General features: G+C 44.3%; 1 protein-coding gene across 9 annotated transcripts in view; it reads right to left on the reverse strand.

Annotated features, from left to right (window-relative positions):
* sox5 (SRY-box transcription factor 5) overlaps positions 1 to 20,819 on the reverse strand; it is a 174,345-nt gene that overhangs the window by 33,942 nt on the left and 119,584 nt on the right. For all 9 annotated transcript variants that reach the window (XR_010331213.1, XM_064343195.1, XM_064343194.1 and 6 more), the window contains 3 exons: positions 10,409 to 10,495; positions 6,689 to 6,861; positions 5,726 to 5,794 (listed from right to left, as the gene is read on the reverse strand). Coding sequence is in view for 8 of the 9 variants with exons in the window: in XM_064343195.1 (XP_064199265.1) it covers positions 5,726 to 5,794; positions 6,689 to 6,861; positions 10,409 to 10,495 (329 nt within the window). In the remaining variant the exon portion in view is untranslated. The remainder of the gene's footprint in view (positions 1 to 5,725; positions 5,795 to 6,688; positions 6,862 to 10,408; positions 10,496 to 20,819) is intronic.

Below are 20,819 nucleotides of genomic sequence, written 5' to 3' on the forward strand. Positions count from 1 at the left end.
AGCACAGCTTGAACTTAAAGCTTTTTGAACATAATGAAGATGTGCTGATAATTAACATATGTAGTGTGAACAGGTTTGCTGGCACCAGAGAGTGAAAACTCCAAGGTAAAGTTATTATTAGGGAGTAATTAGCTCTGTGAAGTAAATGAGTGGAACAATAGCTGCCAGCATTGACAATATGGCTAACATCTGACTGCGCGAAAAAATACCCTGGTAAAGTGTGGGTCCCACAGCTAGAATCTGTTCAGAACCATATGCTCAAGCAATTAATGCAGAACCTTACTGACCTATTGTTGAGGAGGGGACACACGGCCATATAACCAATAACCAATGGAGAGAGCCGTTTATGTTCTGTTCTGGCTGCAACATTGTTCTCTACTCACGGGCAGGAATTTACTTGGGTTGAGTGATTCCTGTTCTCGGCAGACTCGCATTAGCATAGGCAGACTGATTGCTGTTAACAGAGAGCCTATCTATGACTGTTCAGTACCTATGGTCTCCGCGGTCCTCATTTTGAGAGTGTGCTACAGTTCTCGGTCCTGTGAAATCACCCTACGGCTCCTCTTGTAGGCTATCTATGTGGTTCATTTAACTTTAGGAGAATCACACACATTGTGTATTGCAGAAGAAGATGCGAAAAGACGGGATCAAACTGAGCGATAAAAAATCCAATCTTTTGGGACACACTTCGAGGGGCAACAGTTTCAGCTGTGTTAGCAAGCATATCACACTGATCACGCTGTTTGTATTGCAATACCTGTGTTTGCACCAATGCAGGATTTTTATGAGAAGATTTGAAAGTCCATGAACTTACAGATTGTGCTGAAGACTGTCTAATTGGATGAACAAAGTGTACAGTATGTTTTACAGAATAATTAATTTACACAGCACAGGTTTGCAGAGATTTCAACATTTAATGTTGAATTTAAGAGAGAGAAAAGTAGTCATTGATTTTCAAAATGTAAAATTCCAATACAACCGTTAAATAAAATGTTGTTAAAATGTCAATGTCGTTAAATACCAATTTTAGCTATTAGAGTGATTCATTTCTCTATGTTAGTACAGTTTGGAAAACTGATGACAAAACCAGTAAAAAAGATAAGTAGTCCACAAATATTCTAACAAATTAACCTACACTTGTGGGACTCTGTTTTTGTCATCAAGAGTTTCAATTTTCTCATAAAAATTTCCATCGCTGGTTCAGAGATGTAAATAAAATTATATTGTAGTATTATGTGGAGCACCCTTTAGTGCAGACGGCATCTTTCCAGCTTTCTGGAAGAGCAAATCAAGTCATCCGGTTACAACCTACAGTCTTGCAGACTTGACATCCAGCTTCCTGACATGAGCATGCATGGCTCAGGCAAACCTGGGGGCACATGTGCGCTTTGGGGCACGCCACTGGGCATGCCACAAGTTTCGGTGGAGACCAGTTAACAGTGAGTTCTGTCAACACCCTATAAGCTGAAGCCTTTCCTCAATGTTTCCCCAGAGCTCCTCAACACTGCTACATACAACACACACCAAATCTCTTTACCCTCAGCTTAAAAATACAGTGGTCAATAGCAATTACTGGCAAGGGGGAGCCGAGAGCAGAGGACTTTAACAATGGCCATGATCACAGGAACATCACATCCTCACACCTGCTTTCCCTCTGTGCGCAAAAACACATCGTCTGCCACGTGGCAGAGGGCTGATCACGCAGAGCATTCAATAACAGGGTAGTCTGCAGACATGGTGGCTGGGCAGGGATGTAAGAGGACAACAGTGCTCCTGTAACAAGAGCAACTCACCAGGACAAGCAGACAGAGCTTTTTTTTTTTTTTTTTTACTTGACGGACACAGCAAGAAAGAAATTGCATTTACGCAATGCACAGATTACTACTCCTCCTATTTCCTCCATTTTACATTGCGTGTTTTCCACTCCTTTTCGTGCAGGAAGGGCACCTTCTACTGATTAGCTCATAATGGAATCAAGTGGCGAGTTAGCGGCACACCGACTGGCTTTTATTAGCCATCGATTAGGAACGAGAGCTGTGAGTGCGTCAGCCGCAGTCCGTAGGTGGGCATAGCTTTGTGCCCATCTGCTCGCCTGTGTCCTTCCTCAAATAGCTCCATTAGCTGGCAGCCGGGTGGGCCTGAGAGGAGCCTTCCATGTGTCATTAAGCGCCAGTCACTTATGTAACAGACATTGTGAGGAGAGCAATCTCTCCTCCTCTCCGTCCAACATTCCCTGTCCATCTCTCTATCTCTCCATCTTTCTCTCGCTTTGCCATTTTTCCTACTCATATCTATCCTACTCTCCGTATATCTATCTCAGCACCTATGCTTATAAAAAGCGAGGAAGGGAGAGGGGTATCGTACCCTTACTTACACTAAAACAACTATAGACACACACACACACACAAAAAAAACACCTGCATTGATCAGACCCAGATGATATGGCTTATGTGCCATATATTTTGTAAAGTATATGTTACGCCCATACATAGGGCATAAATGTGGTATAATAGAGTTGGTTGGACCACAGGACAGGTAGTCCAACATATCGTGTATATTTTCACATAATTGTGATATCATAATGTAGTTTATTTATTTTTTATTTTAGCTTTATTTCTCAGTCCCACTGAGACCAAGGTTTCTTTCGCAGAGCCCTGCTTACAGAGTAAAAGCAAACACAGACAGAAAAGGTGCACGGACAAAAGTAGGCTTAATACATGCGCAAAAAGATTTAAAATGTACACTCTGCCATCATTAGGTCTCCGCTTAAAGCTGTAAAATAGCATATTTCATTTCATATAGTTTATTTGGTAGGGACAATGCAAGTTAACGTAGTACCACTTCAACTCATTACAAACAAGTTGATGTAACTGATGTACCACATACAGAGATTATAGCTATTGCTAGTATATAGAATGAGGGTATCAAGTTTGATAGTGCATTGGAGGCCATTCCAAGCTTGTGGGGCACTGAAGCTATGGTGGATATATGTGGAACCTCAAGGATCAACCAGTCCTGAGGCTGAGTTTGAGAATTCAGATGAGATGTGGAAAGGAAGTTTATAGAGCCAATATAATATATAAAACAATATAAGCCAATGCGTGGTTCATGATACAAAGTAGAGAGAATTGTTCTAAACTGGCTCTAGTGATGCAATGAAGAGCAAACAGAATCCAGGGGTTTAAAAACAGGAATAAAATCTACACACTTCCATCACTGTTCCCAGAAAAAAACTGTTCACCATATGAAAGCCAACGTTTCGACGTGCATTTGATCTTCATCAGAACCCAAATCCTGAGTCTGCAGCAAGGAACAGTGGCACCGTTTCCCCCCAATCAACGTCACAAAACCAGTAATGCCAAACGATGAGGGAAAACACAGATTTGCTTAATTTCTGTTTAATATGATGAATTAAGCAATTAAACCACTAATTGGGTTAGGTGGTGTGTTTACTGCTACACCGCAGTAGGTCTTTTACAGAAAAAAAAGATTAAAAACCCCAAGAAGGTGGAGATGCTCAAAAAATGAGTTTTATTAAGTTACTGTGTTGGGATATAGAGTGGCATGTGTCGGTTTTCTATAGAACACTTTGACCCCGTTCCGCCATCCTGTCTCCAGCCTTATGAGATGAAGCTTCAGGATGGTTAGGCTCTGTAAATCTGCTTTGTTTTAGTTAATTAAGTGGTAATGCTGTTGACGTAAATGGTTTATATTCTGCCTCAAATTAGCGACTGGTTCACAGAGGCTGGGACATCGGCATCATTACCGGGACAAAATACACAGAGAAATATCCGCAATCGCACGCTGCAGCAAAAACCCGTCGCTGTGTGTCAAACAAAAAAGTACCAAAAAGTATTTGAATGGGAGAAGTATAACAACACCACACACAGATTAACACAGAGAGACACAGGGACGGGCAGAGATACTGACTTTTGGATATCGGCAGGACAGCTATAAGGAAGAACTATAAAACACCTTCCACGCAAAGATACTGTAATGGAGACAGTTTCAGTGGATGCAGGTATAGACGGTTTTTCTGTGAAGGTAAAGAGAAAGAGCGTGTCTGTGAAGGTAGGGTGAATCTAATGCGAAACTCGCACTGGCACACCGCAGGAATCCGCTCCCAGGGATAATCACTTGATGAAAAATTCAATAGCTGGAGAAATATTAGTCTTGTTAAATGTGGAAGATGTTTAATAGATGAGTTGTGTGTTATGATTTGTCCCCTCAACCCCTCGTCCTACTCCAAAAGCACTGCAGGTGTTCTCTTTTAATACACGCATCAGAAAAATCCTTCATGGCGGTCGGCGGTGGCAACGCCGGGGGGTCCTATGGGAGAACATGTCTCTGAACAGTTTAATTAAAATGAAAGTGAGCTTGGGGATGGCTTGGCACCCAGGAGCATATAATCACATGCCCAAAGATGGGGGGGAGGGGGGGGGCACATAATTCTGTGGATACTATAGAAAAGTGTTTGTCTTCTTAAAGTTTTGGCATTGACTAAATATGAGCTGAGAATTTCAACCTAGTAAGGCCCGATCCAAAGGGAAGAGCAACAGAAACACTAACCAAAGATTAGATTCATTATTTATTTTATGTACAGCACCATACTTTCTGTGATCACTTTTGGAAGAATTTATTCAGCGCAGTTGAGTATAATCTCGCAAACTATCAGTCTTATGTATTCTTGTACGTTCTTCAGTGATCAGTCTTTTGTCTTTAGAGGTATTTTGTCTCTTGAGAATCTCAGTAACCTCAATGGTTCTCTGTTGATTTTCTTGGTCAGTTGCGCTCCCACAGGGAGACTATATATATATATGTATGTATTATATACTTCTCTGCCCCTCCTAGCGATGCATTTATTTGGGGAAAAGGAGCTGTGTCTCTGCGGGGCCAGAGGAATTCAAATGAGTTTACAAAGGCCGCTTTGTACAAACACACACTCAGACACATATATATTCATGTGTGTGGAATGATTCATTTTAAACGTATCATACACACACACAGACAAAAGCTCACATACATGCACACACATACGCACACACACACACACACACACACACACACACTCACGCACGCACGCTTGCACACACACACACATACACACACACACTCAAGCATACATGCTAGCATGCGCGCACACACACACACCACACACACACACACACAGACACACAACACATGCACACAGGCACACTTGCTTGCACGCACACACACATGCGCACACACATGCAAACACACACTCACACACACACGCACTGTCCCCTCTAGCAGATACTGTGCTCAGTGAGAAGGGCCTGTCGCACAGACAGCAGTATGATGGCTGCAGTCCAGTGCAGGGAAACTGTCTCAGTGGGACACTGTTTGCTGGCCAAAGCCTTGCACATCCACAGCCTGGAGGAAACCCAGTCTCTCTGACTTTATTAGCCAAATGGGTCTCTTCCCCTTTCACAAAGCTATTCTCTTGCCACCTGCATGAAGACAGAAGTCGGCGCAGACTACAGGACTATCCCTTCATACCTCTATCTGCATAATCAAGGGTATAGCTGCCTATATGTGTCTGAGAAAGCAAGGGGACAAAAACACATGTGCACGCACACGCACAGACACACACACACACACAAACACACACATGCATGCGCGCGCACACACACTCACTCTCACACACACAAACACGTGCACATGCACGCACATGTGCACACACACACACACATTAAAGACTCACCTGGATCTGCTGTTGCAGAAGGTTAATTTTGTGTTGCTGCTGGAGGAGTTGCTGCTGTTGCCGAGCGATCTGTGACAGGGACAGAAGGTGTGAGACACACACACATACATACATACACAGTGGCGCACAGCAACCTTGATTTCTGCGGTGCTGTGCTATTATTTTCTCTGTGAGTGACACTGATTTTATTGTTCTCTGAAAGTGACCTCGTGCCCCTCTCTTCTCTGCTCTGACGTGGTGGCCCTCTGCTCTCTCTGAATAACGCTGTTTTATCCTGCTCTCTGTGTGGCTTCAGAACCAGATTGTGGTCAGGCTAAAGTGATGTTGGTCTCCTCTACAGTGTGTTTGAGTATTACGTTTGACGCTAACTGCTTTGGTATTCAGAAGAACCAGAAAAAAATGTACATGTATTTAAATTTGCTGTGCAAAATGCAGTAAAACAAATCCTGATATGGCTCCTTGGGCAGACACACAGGGGCCCTTCCCCTCCTGAGTGCTGAGGCACACTGCGTTTCCTCTCCATAGCTGCACTCCCACCAGCTCAGCCACACAGAAGAGAGATTGCCTCTCTGCGCTATCCCCGGCAGCCCATTGCCTGCAGGAAGCCTGCTGCACCTCCATCCACTACACAACCACTCCCAGCATGCATCACTTTAGCCCTCCGCTGGTTTAATTTGTTAAAGGCTGCCTGGGGTGGGTATCTAGCGGGCTCACAAGCACCACTCCCCCCCCGCTCCCTTCATACCCCCGCCCTCCAAGCTCCCCCTCAGCCCCTCCTCTCCCACTCCCCCACGCCACACAGTTTTCCCAGTCCATGGACAGAGCGTACTCACCCCAGGCCCTACCTCTCCCCAAACCTCCCCTCAGTCCATACCAAGAGCACACCCCCACCCAGCACCTCCCCCCACACATTCCCCAACACACACACACAGGCTCCTCCAGCCCCTGGTCTTGAACACTCACCTGCTCCTGCTGCTGCTTGGCTAGCTCCATCTGCTGCCGCTGCTTCTCCATCTGTGATGCGGCCAGCTTCTTCTGCTCCTCATGGGCGGCCAATAGCTGCTCCCTCAGGCTGGTCAGCTGTGTGATCATGCCCATCAGCTGACGCTCCTTGTCCGCCAGGCTGTCCGGGGTTCCTACAAGAGGCCGCAGGTCAGAGCCCAGGATCGGCGCCGGTCATTAAATGTGCAGGTCAGAGCCCAGGAACAGTGCCGGTCATTAAATAAGCAGGTCAGAGCCCAGGATCAGCGCCGGTCATTAAATGAGCAGGTCAGAGCCCAGGATCAGCGCCGGTCATTAAATAAGCAGGTCAGAGCCCAGGAACAGCACCAGTGACATCCATGGATATGAATCAGAGACTGATGTATCATTGCAAGCTATCTAGAGGTAGAGAAGCACACAGAATCACAGCACAATTCATCTGCAAGTACACAGAATGACAAGGAGTCTAGCTTGCACCTCCCTCTATGTGGCCTCTCGCTTTTTGTTTACTTTCAAGTCAGAAGGCCTCCAGCATGAATTTAGCATTTTGTGATCTCTGACCTCACAGGGCTCAGAACACATGCTGACCTTTGAACTCAATCCATTCCTCAAGCAGAGACTGAGTTTTCACAGAGGCAGAGAGGAAAACAACATATTGCATGGGGATGTGAGAACTGAGCAGTCAGGATCTACACCAGTTTTCTTTTGGCATGTACAGCACTGCTATCTTTATGTACCTGTACGTATGTTATCTGTGGCTATAGGGTAGTTATCCAAATGTGTTATCTCTAGATATGTGCAGATCTTTTAACTTTGAGCATGTGAAGCTCTGTTATCTTATGGTAAGTGCAAATTTGTTATCTTTATGTACCTATAAGTTTCTCGTCTTTGGTATCTCAAGGTGCATGTAAAATTGTTTTAAAATAATTCGTTTTTATGTATTAAACTGGATATGCAGATGTGAAAGAAAAGCTACAAAGTAATTTCAAAATTACTAACGATGCAGAGGTGAGAATTCATATGCATGACTGTATTTGTGTGTCAATGTACTATTATTTTGGGCTCTGATGTGTACATTACAGGCCATTTTCTGTGGCCTGTCTGTATGGATGTGTCTGTAAATTTGTGAGCCTGTGTGTGTGAGGACGAGTGCTTATATTTTTATGCATGTATATGGGCATTCTTGTGTGTGGTTGTGGGTTTGTTCATGTATGTGCGTAATTGTGTGTCCATGAGTATTTCTGCGTGTGTATGTTTGTGTGTGTGTGTCTGTGTGAGTGAGAGAGAAAAAGAGAGAAAGAGACAGAGAGAGAGCGTATATGAGCACGAGTGTGTGTCTGCATCTGTCTCTCTCAGTAGTACAGTTCCTCATTGCCTTTCAGCTTCTCCCTTAAGCAGAGCCACATTCCTTCAGAGAAAAAAAACATGAAGGAGAGGAGAGAGCCATCGTGAGTGACCTGGCCCCTGACCTCACAGGAAGGTGAGAGTGAGATCCATTTGTCCAGCGAGGGTCAGCCTCTGCCCCACCCCCACCCGGACCTCACAGCCAACAATGGACAATAAAAGTGACTGTCCCAGCAGCTCCCAGGGAAAATAACACAGCGCCTGTTTAAACAGCTCGCCGCCCGCCTTTCAGGTGGGGGGCTGCAGGAGAGCCCGGGCAACTGCTAAAAGGGATCAAAGGCAGCATTCTCTCTGCGGCAGACCGTCTGAGGGGCTTTCAGGAAGGTGGCGTTTCATGGTGAGCTGCAGCTTTTATTTGTGTCCCGCTGAGCCCCGTGTCTCTGGGTAAATACCGCTCAAATATCCTGCAGTGGAAGGCAGGTAAATACCCCTCGTGCAGGGTAAGTACAACCCATGTCCCATTCCATTGGGGGAGGGGGGGGGATAAATGCCCCTCATGAACCCCCCAAGCCCCCCCACCCCCCCCCCCCCCCCCCCCACCCACCCACCCACCTCCCTATAACACACACACACGCAACCACACACACACACACACACGCTCCATCAATCACCGGTGATGTTTTTCACCTCCGCTCCTGGAACCTCAGCAATGAATCAATAAGTGGTTTCCTGCTCTTGCAAACATCCTTAGGCAGGTTACATAACCAAGCGCACACCACATCCCACAGTAATTAACCAATTTGTAACAATGTAATACTTGTCAAGAACCCCTCCAAACTAATTAATGACTAGGTTGAACAGATAACTCCCTACTGCAACAACACACTACAAAAGAGCAGAACTGAAAGGAGAGGGAGGAAAAACAGAGCCAAGGGCATTCTGATTTTCATTATGTTTCCTGTTTTCAGCCTTTTCCCAGGGAGAGGAACTAGTACACAACAAGTCTCCACCCTAATGCGGTTTCTATTGGCTCCAGCACTCTCTCTTCCTACTCTAACCTGATCTTTGTGCATTAGAATACTGTCATTGTCCACCGCAACGCTCCCTGCCCTCCCCATCCCCGTCTCCATCCCTCTGTTATGGGTCTGAGCACGTCAGGAGTGTGGAGCTCACAGGCTGTGTATACTGTGGCTCTCGGGTGTCTGGGCACATTAAGACAGCACATTCAACAACCAAAAGCTCTGGGCACAGCTCTTCATTTTCTTTGTTTGGACATTTTGATTTCTCAGCTGAAAGGCTCTTGGTCTGTGCTTACTGGTGTCTTCCGTCTTTTTCTTTGTGTCTGTGGACAACACATCCATATGTACTCACACACAAATATACAAACATAATTATACACACACACAGACACACGCACACACACGCATGCATGAACACGCACACATGCACACGCACGCACGCATACACAAGCACATGCACGCACGCACGCACACACACACGCCACACACACAGAGACACACACACAGTAATAATTAAACCCCTCTGACAGTCCTGACAGCCCTCTCCAGCTGCTTGCCTCCTCTAAGCCTGGCAGGATGCTCTAAAATGTCAGCTCAGTAGGGGACAGTGTGGAGGATTTGATCAATTGATCGTTCTTTCAAGGGAAAAAAAGGAGAACATGTTTCTTTGATTAAAGGTTTCTTGTCTTGTAATGACGCAAAATTGTGTCCGTAATGCCTGCGAATATCTCAGTGCTAAATCAAAAGTTACAATTTATACCGCTCCTCTGTCCAGCGGAATATATTATTAACAATCATATCATCTAATGTTTCTCTGCGAGATCAGTTTGGAATTGTAGGTCTCTTCAGTTCCCTGATGAGCATCAGTCTCGCTGGCTCTCTGGAGTGCCTCGGAAGATCAGTGTCTTCAGCACTGCTGTTCCTTGTTTCCCAGTTTCTTGGGGAGATCAGCATCTTGGTTTCTCAGTGTTTCTTGGGGAGGTTAATGTCTTGGTTTCTTTTGAGATTCTGGGTGAGATCAATGTCTTGGGTCTCTTGTTGGTTTTGGATTGTACTTTGTCCTCTGGTTGTATTGCTTTGGGTTTGTTGGATAAAAGAACTCAAACAAAAGTGTGTGTGTGTGCTTGTGTGTATACTTGCGTGCGTGTGAGTGTGTTTGTGTGTGTGTGTATGTGCAATTGCATGCCAATGTGCATGTGTGTATACTTGCATGCGTGTGTGTGTGTGTGTAACTGCATGCCAGTGGGTATGTATACTTGCATATATAGTGTGTGTGTGTGTGTGTGTGTATGTGTGTTACTAGGAGGACAAGACTGTGTGTCAAAACAAAGTAAATTACCTTTGATTTCGCCAAAGCTCCCTGATCCCATGGCCAACAGCTTGTCCTTCCAGTCCTTGGACAGCAGCTTCTCAATGCTGGGGGCTTCTGAGGGGGGAACGACAGGGAGAAATTAACATGGACTACATCACAATAAAACTCATTTAAAGTCCATTTGCAGTAATAAAGCCGACTCTCCCCCCTCCGCGCTCCTCTCTGTAATGGCTCCATCAGCAGGCAGATAAGAGCTAGAGAAGAAGACTGCTTCCTCACCTGCTGTTAGAAAATCATTAGCCCTTTCGTCCATGAAACAAAAAGCCTGTTAATGCACCATGACAATGGACACATTATGCACCAGCGCTGTGTTTTTCTAATACAGACGCGCTCCTGTTTTTCTCTCTAATTGCTAACCTGCCAAGGACAGCGTTTCCACAGAACTGAAGGGAAAGTGACACAAACCCCCACAGAAAGGCTGTGTGGAGAACGTCAGGCTCCAGCCATCTGTTTGGGCGCTGAGAAGTGCTTCTCCACACAAGCAACAGAGGATTAACCCTGTCAGGAACCTTTTCCGACAGCCCCGACTTACAACCACAACCCTGACCACGTTCAACTGCTGACGACAAGTGAAACTTTGTTTTAGGAATATTTTCTCTCTTCCTCAAATGACCCAACTTTTGGAATCTTAATCATTTTCATGTCACAGTTCCCATCAGCCCACACACGGACGCCAGCAGTCCTGAAGACAGACTCGCTACATATTGAGTGGCAGAACATTACGGCAGCAGTATCAAGTATTAGCGGATAAAAAAAGCTTAGCATATCACTTCTGATTTCCAGAATCACGCTCACAAGCCAACTGTCTGGGCTGCTCCCAATCCCTATGTGAGATTCTCTCACTGGGCGAAGAGGGAGTTTAGGACTGTCAGTTAGAGACATTACAGGGATTTCAGAGACACTAACGACCTGATGATCGGCTCAAATCATGGAGCTTAAGCCTTCAAAGAGCTGCTAAAGTTGCAGAGATACCACACATATTCATGGGTATCTACACTGTCTCAACAAACAACTACGGGCATCCACACTATCTCAACACAAATCCATGGACATCCATACAATCTCAACACAAATCGATGGGCCTCTACACTGCAGTATCTCAACACAAATGCATGGGCATCTACACTATCGCAACACATATCCTCGGGCATTGACATTGTCTCAACATACATTCATGGTAACATAAACATACATACAGACACACATATACACTGACTTCAGTGCACACACATGGCTGCACACCCACATACATGTGCACAGACATACACATTCTCACACTAGTGTTTACGCACAAAGAAACACAAAATGTAAAGACGCAAATGCAAGACGCAAATGCAAACAGGGAAATTATTGCTATTATAGTTGTTATTTGTATGACCGTAGTAGATACCACAATATAATGTTTAACACTCCAGTGAAATGAGCCTCAGACAGACTGTACATTGCATAAATTCATCCACTATTTTCCTGGGTATGACGGTTGACTAAATGAACAAATAAACACATGGTTAGTTACGTCCATTAATGCGATTAGCTTATTATGCTACCTATATTTTAGGCTAAATCAAATACATTACAAAAAACACATATGAGATTAAATTACATGAAATTATCATTAACTCCGATTACATTATAATAAAGTTCAGTTCTGTCGCATGACAATTGCTTTCTGATGCCGAGCGATTAAACCAACATACAAACATCACATAAACACAGTGGGGCTGGTCGTAAAAACACTGTGTGTGGGGGGTATTCTTGGGGGGGTATGAGGAGATGATCAACTCTTTTCAAAAACCAAAAGGACTTGGATTTCTCACCTCTGCTTGGGAAGAGGACAGTATTTGACCAACAGCCAGCCGTGCTTCTGCATTCTCTCCTGACAGCTGTCTCACTATCACCCCAACAGGTGCTATTAGCCCCCCCCCACACCCCTTCCCACACCAAACAATGACAGAGGCTTTTAAGCCAAAGAGCTTTGACAAGTGAAAGGGAACAACAAATGGCAGTGCCGCCCTATTCTCCTGGGGTCTCTCGGGCGCACACAGGAATAGTTATTATTTTTATTTATTAACATGGCTGCTATTGTCCCCGCTGACAGCCAGGACACTTTAACTATTAATAACGATGGAAGGGCTTTTTCTGTGCGTGGCAGCGCAGTGCAGCAGTAATGAAAGCCTGGTCCATTTCGCACTGGATAATTCAGAGGGAGAATAAGGGTGGTGAAGACGCAGTAAACATCACTGTGACTGAGAGATGACAGACAGACAAGGGGACAACTGACTGTCTGACCATAGGATGTGTTCACAGATACTCTCATCTCTACCTTGCTTTCTCTTTTCTCTGTCACTCCCTTTATAACTTTTATTATTTTTTTATAACCACTCTGCCCGGCTGGGGTCCTTTCAGAACGCAGCAGCAAAAATGATGGCATATTTGTGCACTATTACAAATGCAACATTACAAATGAAAATGAAAGAAATAACTAATGATAATGAAAGGTAAACATCAATTCAGAAATAAATTACGAAGAACCCATTATGTATTGCTGTAGGGGATATTTCAAATTGTCCCTATCACTATACCTCTTCTGGAGAATGGTGATCTAAGATTCAGAGAATGGATAACAGTGTACCAAGGCTGTCAAAATAGAGACTGGTGTTCTAGGACTGTCTGAATAGAGAATGGTGTTCTAAGACAGTCAGAATAGAGAATGGTGTTATAAGACAGTCAGAATACAGAATGGTGTTATAAGAGAGTCAGAATACAGAATGGTGTTCTAAGACAGTCAGAATAGAGAATGGTGTTCTAAGAGAGTCAGAATACAGAATGGTGTTCTAAGACAGTTAGAATAGAGAATGGTGTTCTAAGAGAGTCCGAATACAGAATGGTGTTCTAAGACAGTCAGAATAGAGAATGGTGTTCTAAGACTGTCAAAATGGGGAATGGTGCTTTAAGGCTTATAAAAAGGAGAACTGTGGCCCATGACTAAGACAGTGAGAAACAAAGGCATTATTGTGATATTATGAGGTTCTAGGGCAACAGGAAGAGCAACTGCAGGTCAAAAAAACTTGAAATTCCAAAGAGGAATGGAAGTGGATATGCTACGAAACACAATTCATCTCAGCAAGCCCCATGGTGGGTATTTTAATTTGTATTTCATGGATTACACACAAACAATGTGTGAAACAATGCCCGATATAAAGAATTAATAACCATCCTTCCTTTTGACTGTACTACCATGTCCATTTTTAATTAACACACACCTCTGAAACTTGTCAGAGTGTAAATTAGTTTAAATTCATTAACATTTGATTTGAGAGTTTAAAATGGGACTCAGTATCTGCACATATAATAACTGGGACCAAACTTTTACTGAAATGTTCTCTGTGCTTAATAGTTTTGCTGAGATCATGCATGGAGTCAAAGTTATTCTGGGATTGGAAGTGATAATCAAGAATTCTCCAAGAGCCATGGTCCAGTGATCTTTTAGTAGTATAGGTGATATACTCTAAGATAAGATAATAAGCTCCATTGCGTTGAATGCGGGTCCATAGTGAGGATTTCTAACTCTTTCTCCCTGATCAGTATCTTATAGAGCTCCTAGCTTGACACTGGTGCACAGAGCAAGCTGATATTTAGACAGAGATCTGTAGAAGGGACATTGTTCCCTGAATATGCACTGCTGTGTGGGGCAGCCCAGTGTTAATGGAACCGGCAGTAGGTTTAAAGTTGTAGGTCTCAAAGCACCTCTTTCAGCTCTTTTTATGAGTGGAATAAGGGTAAAACTCACTATACACAGTGTGGTTAATATCTGTACCCCCCCCCCCCCATTTACAATATTCATAATAAACTCACATACCCGACCCCAAAGCATTTTTAATCTTCCATCCATATCCTCTATCCCCTTCTCAGAGCATTGTAAATCTACCCACAATGCCTCCCTACACAGGATGAAGGTAAAATAGCACAACTTCACATCAGGAAGCTAAGATAACTTCAACTGCCATTTATGGTCAATTCTGTAATGAAAGGACTGTTATCAGACAAAGGCATATTAAAACTGGTGTCCTATTCCCTCCGTTCATTCGCAAAGGGGGAAAAAAACACTAAGAACAGTTCCCATAAAAAGATATCATGGGCAACATCATGGTACTTTTAACTACAATGTCTGTGATTCAGTTATTTTGGGCATCGCATGTTTCTTTTTCCTTTTTTAAAAAGAAGCATTAATCAGGTGTTAAAATCGATGCTGGGAATGACCACGTCAGCAGCAGCCATGAGACCGGCCGCCCCCGCCAGTCCTCAGCCTCCCCTTCCAGAGGAAACACAGACCGAGGAGAACTCGTTTTTATCATAACACGTCCCTCGGAGCCATTGGATCACGCACAATCGAGCGGGCCAATCGTGGCGGGCCCCCGAATCGCAGGTCCGGCCGCCTGGTTGAAAATACAGACGCCAGATCGGGACCCAACACCATGCTCAAGTCTAATTTTAGCCCTCGGACCTGCAGGGGAAAAAAAAATCACTACGCTCGTTCCAACTTCAGAAACAATGTAATCTCTCTGGCCGCTCTGTGCCTCACTCTGTACATGCTCCCTGACTCACAGAAAACAGCCGGCCATTCTCCTATTATCTCATATTTGTGAAGCCGGGAGACTCTTTGTTGGGGGGAAAAAAAAGAAAAAAGAAAAAAAGAGAGACGTGAAAAAGGGGAGAGCGGGGGAGAAAAGAGACGGGGGGGGAGGAGGGAGCCAGGCCCCCTCTGTACAACAAAAGCACCTCTGTCCCTACTCCAGCCCCAGCTGGGATGGAAAGGGCCCACAGGAAAGGCCCTGGCTCCGGCCTAGCCCCCCCCCGCCCCCCCCCAACAGGCTCCGCATTGACTCCTCTTGGCAGCAGGGTGTGCAGTTTCTGGCGCGGAGCGCCAAGCAGGGGTCAGGACTGAATAACCAATTATACAACACCGCCACAGTTTATCTAAGGTCTGTAAACTGCCACAATAGTCCAGTATTCAGCAGGGCTTTAATCCTCAGCCAGATCTGGTCACCACATCACCGTGCAGACTTGCACAGAAGCGGCACCGCCACAACGCCTCTACTCTACTGTTACACATTCCTGGAGAGGAGAACAAAGTTGTACGTGTTTCTCCCTCTCGCACGGACTCAGCTGGAAAAGGCCAGGTATTTACTCACGGATTCTGAAGGAAAAAAACACGATATTCACAGATTCGTCTGGATAACACTAAATATTTGTTCACAGTATCAATGGTAAAAAGGCATATATTTACAATTTGCAGTAAAATACAAGATATGGATTTATAAACATGGGAAATACATGAATAAATACATTATTTATTAATAAATACATTAATATATAATGTTGATGTAAATGGTACAGTTATTTATGTACCTATTTATGTTAACTTGTCAATCCAAACTGAAATTTTCACAGCTTCGATGATACTTCATCAATAACTATATCCAAGCAGCTTTGAAGACAAACTTCCATTTGATACAACTGTAAAGGGACACATTTACTGAACACTCCATAATTAAGGGCACCGACAATAATGTGGTAAATCAAGTTAAATCTAAAACACAGCTATGCCCTTCCAAATTTTCACTTCCTTTCTTTCTGGTGACAGATGGCGTTGTGGGTGATTATGTCCAATTTTATTTCAACCAAATTCCCAGCCAACATGACACTGGCAGATTGCTAAAACTGCAGAGAGGGCATGACATTGTAAAAATAAAAAAGCAAATTAAATTTTCAGACGTGGTAAAAGCCAGCAAGCCTATTAATTTCCTTTTCCTTAGACGCACACACTTCAGATGGTTTCAATGTTTTAGCTGTAATTGAATTTATTTTCAGAGTGATGTACTGTATGTCTAGCACTGAAACATAGAGGGCCCCAGCATTCCTCTACATCAGCCTACCCTAGTTAGTCTACCCGGTCTAGCAGAAATTTCTCCTGCAGACTGAAACTCACGCCACAGTCTGAACTGCCAGCTTAGGCATGTAGCCCTTGCCCAGCCCATTCCAGCCTGTGCTCTCAGAGTTACACCCTCAGTCTTACCTCCCTAATCCCAGCCACCCTCAGTCTAGTGCCCTGTAACACTTATATATTTAACCTTTATTTATCCAGCTGGGTGTGCTGACAACATTACAATGGCAAGATAAGCCAAGGCTATTCAAGACGAACTGTGGGATCAGAGGCTGTTTTCATAAAAGAATGCTGAGACACACACGCGTGCGCGCAATGCACACAAGCGCAGACGCACAAACACACACGCAAGAATGCAAACACACACACTCCAGACACACAGTGGAACTGGACAGATTGCTTTCAGCTCATCTCTTGCTTTGGAACAGGCCTGTCACAGCCTCATCAGTTGCTGAGAGAAACACTCCTGACACATTGCTGCTACCTTATAATTAGGAGCCCAATCAAAAATAAGAGACTGTGTTGCTCACCTCCTGTTCCAATTACATTTCTGACGGATGAGTATTATTATCAAAATTATTATGATGTTTGTGTGTACCATCGCCTGACTGACAGAAAAGTTTGTTTGTATTCCATCTCTTTCATTGAATTTCGCATCTTTCCAACCTGACACACACATGCACATACGCACACACACACACACAGGCACAGACATGAACAAACACACACGTATGCACAAGAAACAGCCATGCAAACACACGCACACACGCACACAAACACACATGCACACACGTGTACACACAAGCACAAAGTCATGCAAACACGAAAGCACAACACACATATATGACAGCACACATAAGCCCGCACATTGTGCTGGGGGGGGGGGGGGGGTCTGGTAAACAGTTCTTAGTGGCTGTTGAGTGAAACCTCATTCTGAATAGGAACAGTAATAGCTGTCCAGCAGCAGCCCTGAGAGAGCTGGCATACAGCTGTTAACAGCAGATAAAGAGCAGGGCTGGGACCACTTCTGATTGGCTGATGAGATCGACTGATGAAAAATGAATAATAGCGATATTGGGGTAAACACTGCATTCCATCAGTTAGGCTGCAGGGAGGGTGCCATCTCTCCCCCAGTCCTGTCAGCACAGCAGTGTTCTTGTGTCTTAAAGCTCTTAATTAGGTTACTTCTGTACTCTAATGTACTGTACGGTGCAGTCTTAACAAAGTTAAAGCATTAGATGCAGTGGAATGCATGATTCATTACGAGGTTTCTATATGGTTCAGTTTCCTGTCAGTGGGAAAAATTTCCTCCATTTTGTGTACTGCAATTTTACAAGTATGAAATACTGGCAAACACAATACTTTTATTCACTGGCCAGTAAATAAATCAGAAGTTCTGCCAATCAGAAAGTCATAGGGACAATGAGAGGGAACTGTGGACCACAATCACAAAGAATTTACACATAGACACGCAAACACACACACACACACACACACACACACAAAGTGGCAGCTCCTTCTGGACTCAATGATTCAGGTATGGAATATAACATATAAATGCAGTCATTTTTAAATATAAATTAACTTGAACAGTTCCAACTATCTGTAGCCTGTATTTTAACACATTTTGAAACCAAGGCCTGTATTTTGGATAATTAACGGAGTAATAAATAGTTTGTTTCACTATCATTATACTTATACATTTATTTGTTATTTTTTGAAAATGTTTAAATATATTGTATTGTAAATATATCGAAATTCAACCTCAGAGAAAGTATGAACCAAGCACACTCTCAGTGAAAGGTCTTTAAAAAAACAAATCCAAAACCTTTTAAATAGTTGTTTTATTTTACCTTTAGTTATTTCAGCCAACTGTATCTTTAAAATTCAAAATCTGTAAAATAGTAGAAAAAAATACGATGGCTGAAAAACTGAAGCCACACATTAAAGTCACGCAGGCCTCTGTCTGAATCGCACACACAGAATATATCAACTCTCAGCCGCCCTGTTTATTCACAGGTACATAGTCTTTTCACACACATGCGTCTAAAACCACGCCAGACAAAGACGAATATATCATTTCTTAGAAGATCAATCTCGCTCTCTCTCTATCTCCCCCCTTTCGTAATGCTGTCAAAGTGAGAACTAGATACATTTTGAAAAAAAGGAAAGAAAAAGCCATGCCTCCATACAAGACGCTGAGGGAAAAAGGCAGCATTAAACATTTTTAAGCAGCAAATTATTATAATTTTTTGTCTTTGAATTGAGTCAGGCACCAGGGAAGGGTCTACAAGATCTTATACTATTACCTCTATGCCTGACCAGTTCCCACACGCATATACTTAAGGTTTACACTCCGCCCAAACCCTGCTCCCCAAGACTAGAAATAACACCCATGTATATATTTTTTACCCATTAGCTAGGTCAGCAATTTGTGCAGTATGCCCTTGTTTCTAGTAAGCTAAACTTGTTTTCCGAAGGCTGACTGTAATCAAGACCTTTTCAAAGTCTGATTGTGGAACACTCAGCACAGAAGCATCAAGTACCTGTGAGAGTGGATGGGGCACAAGCAGCTGATAGAGCAACTACACACAGCCTCACCTCACTCTGCATGGTCACCACTGAAAGCCATGATACACCCCTGGGTCTTGGAGGGAGAAATTCTGACCAGGTACGTTTTTTTGGAGGATTCCTCCTAAAACGCAACAGAGCGGGCTGTGGAACAGAACCACTGGGCGACCGTGAGGACCGGACTGGCAGACAGGACCGTCGCTCGACCGTAAGGACGGGCCAGGGGACCGGACCTGCGCGGACGGGGCGGGGGAACAGAGGGAGCCGGTGTCACCCTGTCGCTGAGCAGTGTCACCCTGCTGGCTGGAAGAGTGGCAGCCTGGGACGGATCCAGCCCGAAGTGACGAGCAGCTGCAGGCAGCAGTTGTTTGAACAGCTGAGCTGACAGGATTCATTTAAATACACTGAAATCAAAAGTGGGGAACACCTGTTCGGCCTTCCGGGGCTCCGCGTGGAGGTGGGGCGGGCCGCGGCACGCTGCCAGACTGGCGGGCACGGTCTGAGCCTCTCCTGAGCAGCGCGGCCCCTCGGCCGGGACGAGGGGGGGGGGGGGGGCGGCGGGGGAGCGGGGGGTCTCAGAGCTGCCTCGTCTGTCTCTGAACATCTGGCTCTAATAAGGAGTCCTTTTGTTCTGGTCCCGGGGCCTGACCCCGGTGCAGTGGCAGAGAGAGAGATCACTTCATCTCAAAGCTGCTCTGTCTGACTCCCTCATCCCTCTGCAGCTATTGGGGGTTAATTAATATGTTCTCTCTGTGTGGGGAGACCCCCGCCATCCCCCACTATCCCACACCCCCCCCCTCCCAAAACCCCCTCCGGCTCCCCCTCCCCCATTCTCTCCCTTTTCACTGAGCGTGCGTGTGCAAATATGCGGGAGAGCGAGTGAATGAATGAGAGTGTTAGTACAGTGAAAAATGGATTACTGTTTGTGTCAGAAAGTGTTTGAGCACATGCGAGAGGGTATGCTTGTAGGACACACAAATGCATTAGAATTTGTGAGTTTGTGAACGCCTGTGTGCATTTGTGTTTCCATGCCACCGTGAGGGAGCGTGAATTGCATTTGAAAGAGTGCATGTGAGTGCATATGAGAGTATGTATGAGTGTGCTAATATGTGTGTGCATGTACTTGTCGAAGTGTTTGTATGCTGTAAGTGTAATGAGAGGTTTCTGGTGACTCCGTGCTCATTGTAAGCCATCATGGTATCATAAATCTTTTGCTGAAACAAAATAAGTGGGATACAGGAGCTAAGCACATGCACAGTTAGTGCTGAAGTTAAAAGGCAGAAATAGCATTATAAATGTAATTTTTATATGAATAGTACAAAGGTTTAAAATATGATACATATTCATGAATCATTCCATTTTATTACTTAGCATTAACTTAAAAATGCCTGTATACATTCAAAATAAATTTTACAAGTTAATTGATAGGGGCGGATTGAGCAAATTAGCATATGGATTATGATTCAGTTGAAATTTCTAAAGCAGTCTTCATTTAATCATAGTTCAGACAGGTGAAATACTCATGCAATCGGTGTGCGTGTGTGTTTGTGTGTGTGGTGTGCATATAAACGTAGCGTCTAATGACAAAAATGGTGTCTTAATCGCAATCAACCCCACATGAGAAGTCAGCAGAATTATTTAACATACTAATTTGCACACGCGATGACAGTACGGCAAAATTCTACAGCCTTATGTAAATAGAGGCTGTTTGAAGCAGGCACAGAGGGGCAATGCTCGAAACTCTGGTGTAGGGGGCATTCGCGAGGATAGCCCACTGATGGAGGTTCTAATGACACAGCTATGGAAATCTGTCTAATTCATGGACCTCAGGCTTTTGTCGCAATATAAATGCCACACCGGGTG

This window comes from Anguilla rostrata, chromosome 7 (assembly GCF_018555375.3).
Source record: "Anguilla rostrata isolate EN2019 chromosome 7, ASM1855537v3, whole genome shotgun sequence".
Classification (NCBI taxonomy): Eukaryota; Metazoa; Chordata; class Actinopteri; order Anguilliformes; family Anguillidae; genus Anguilla; species Anguilla rostrata.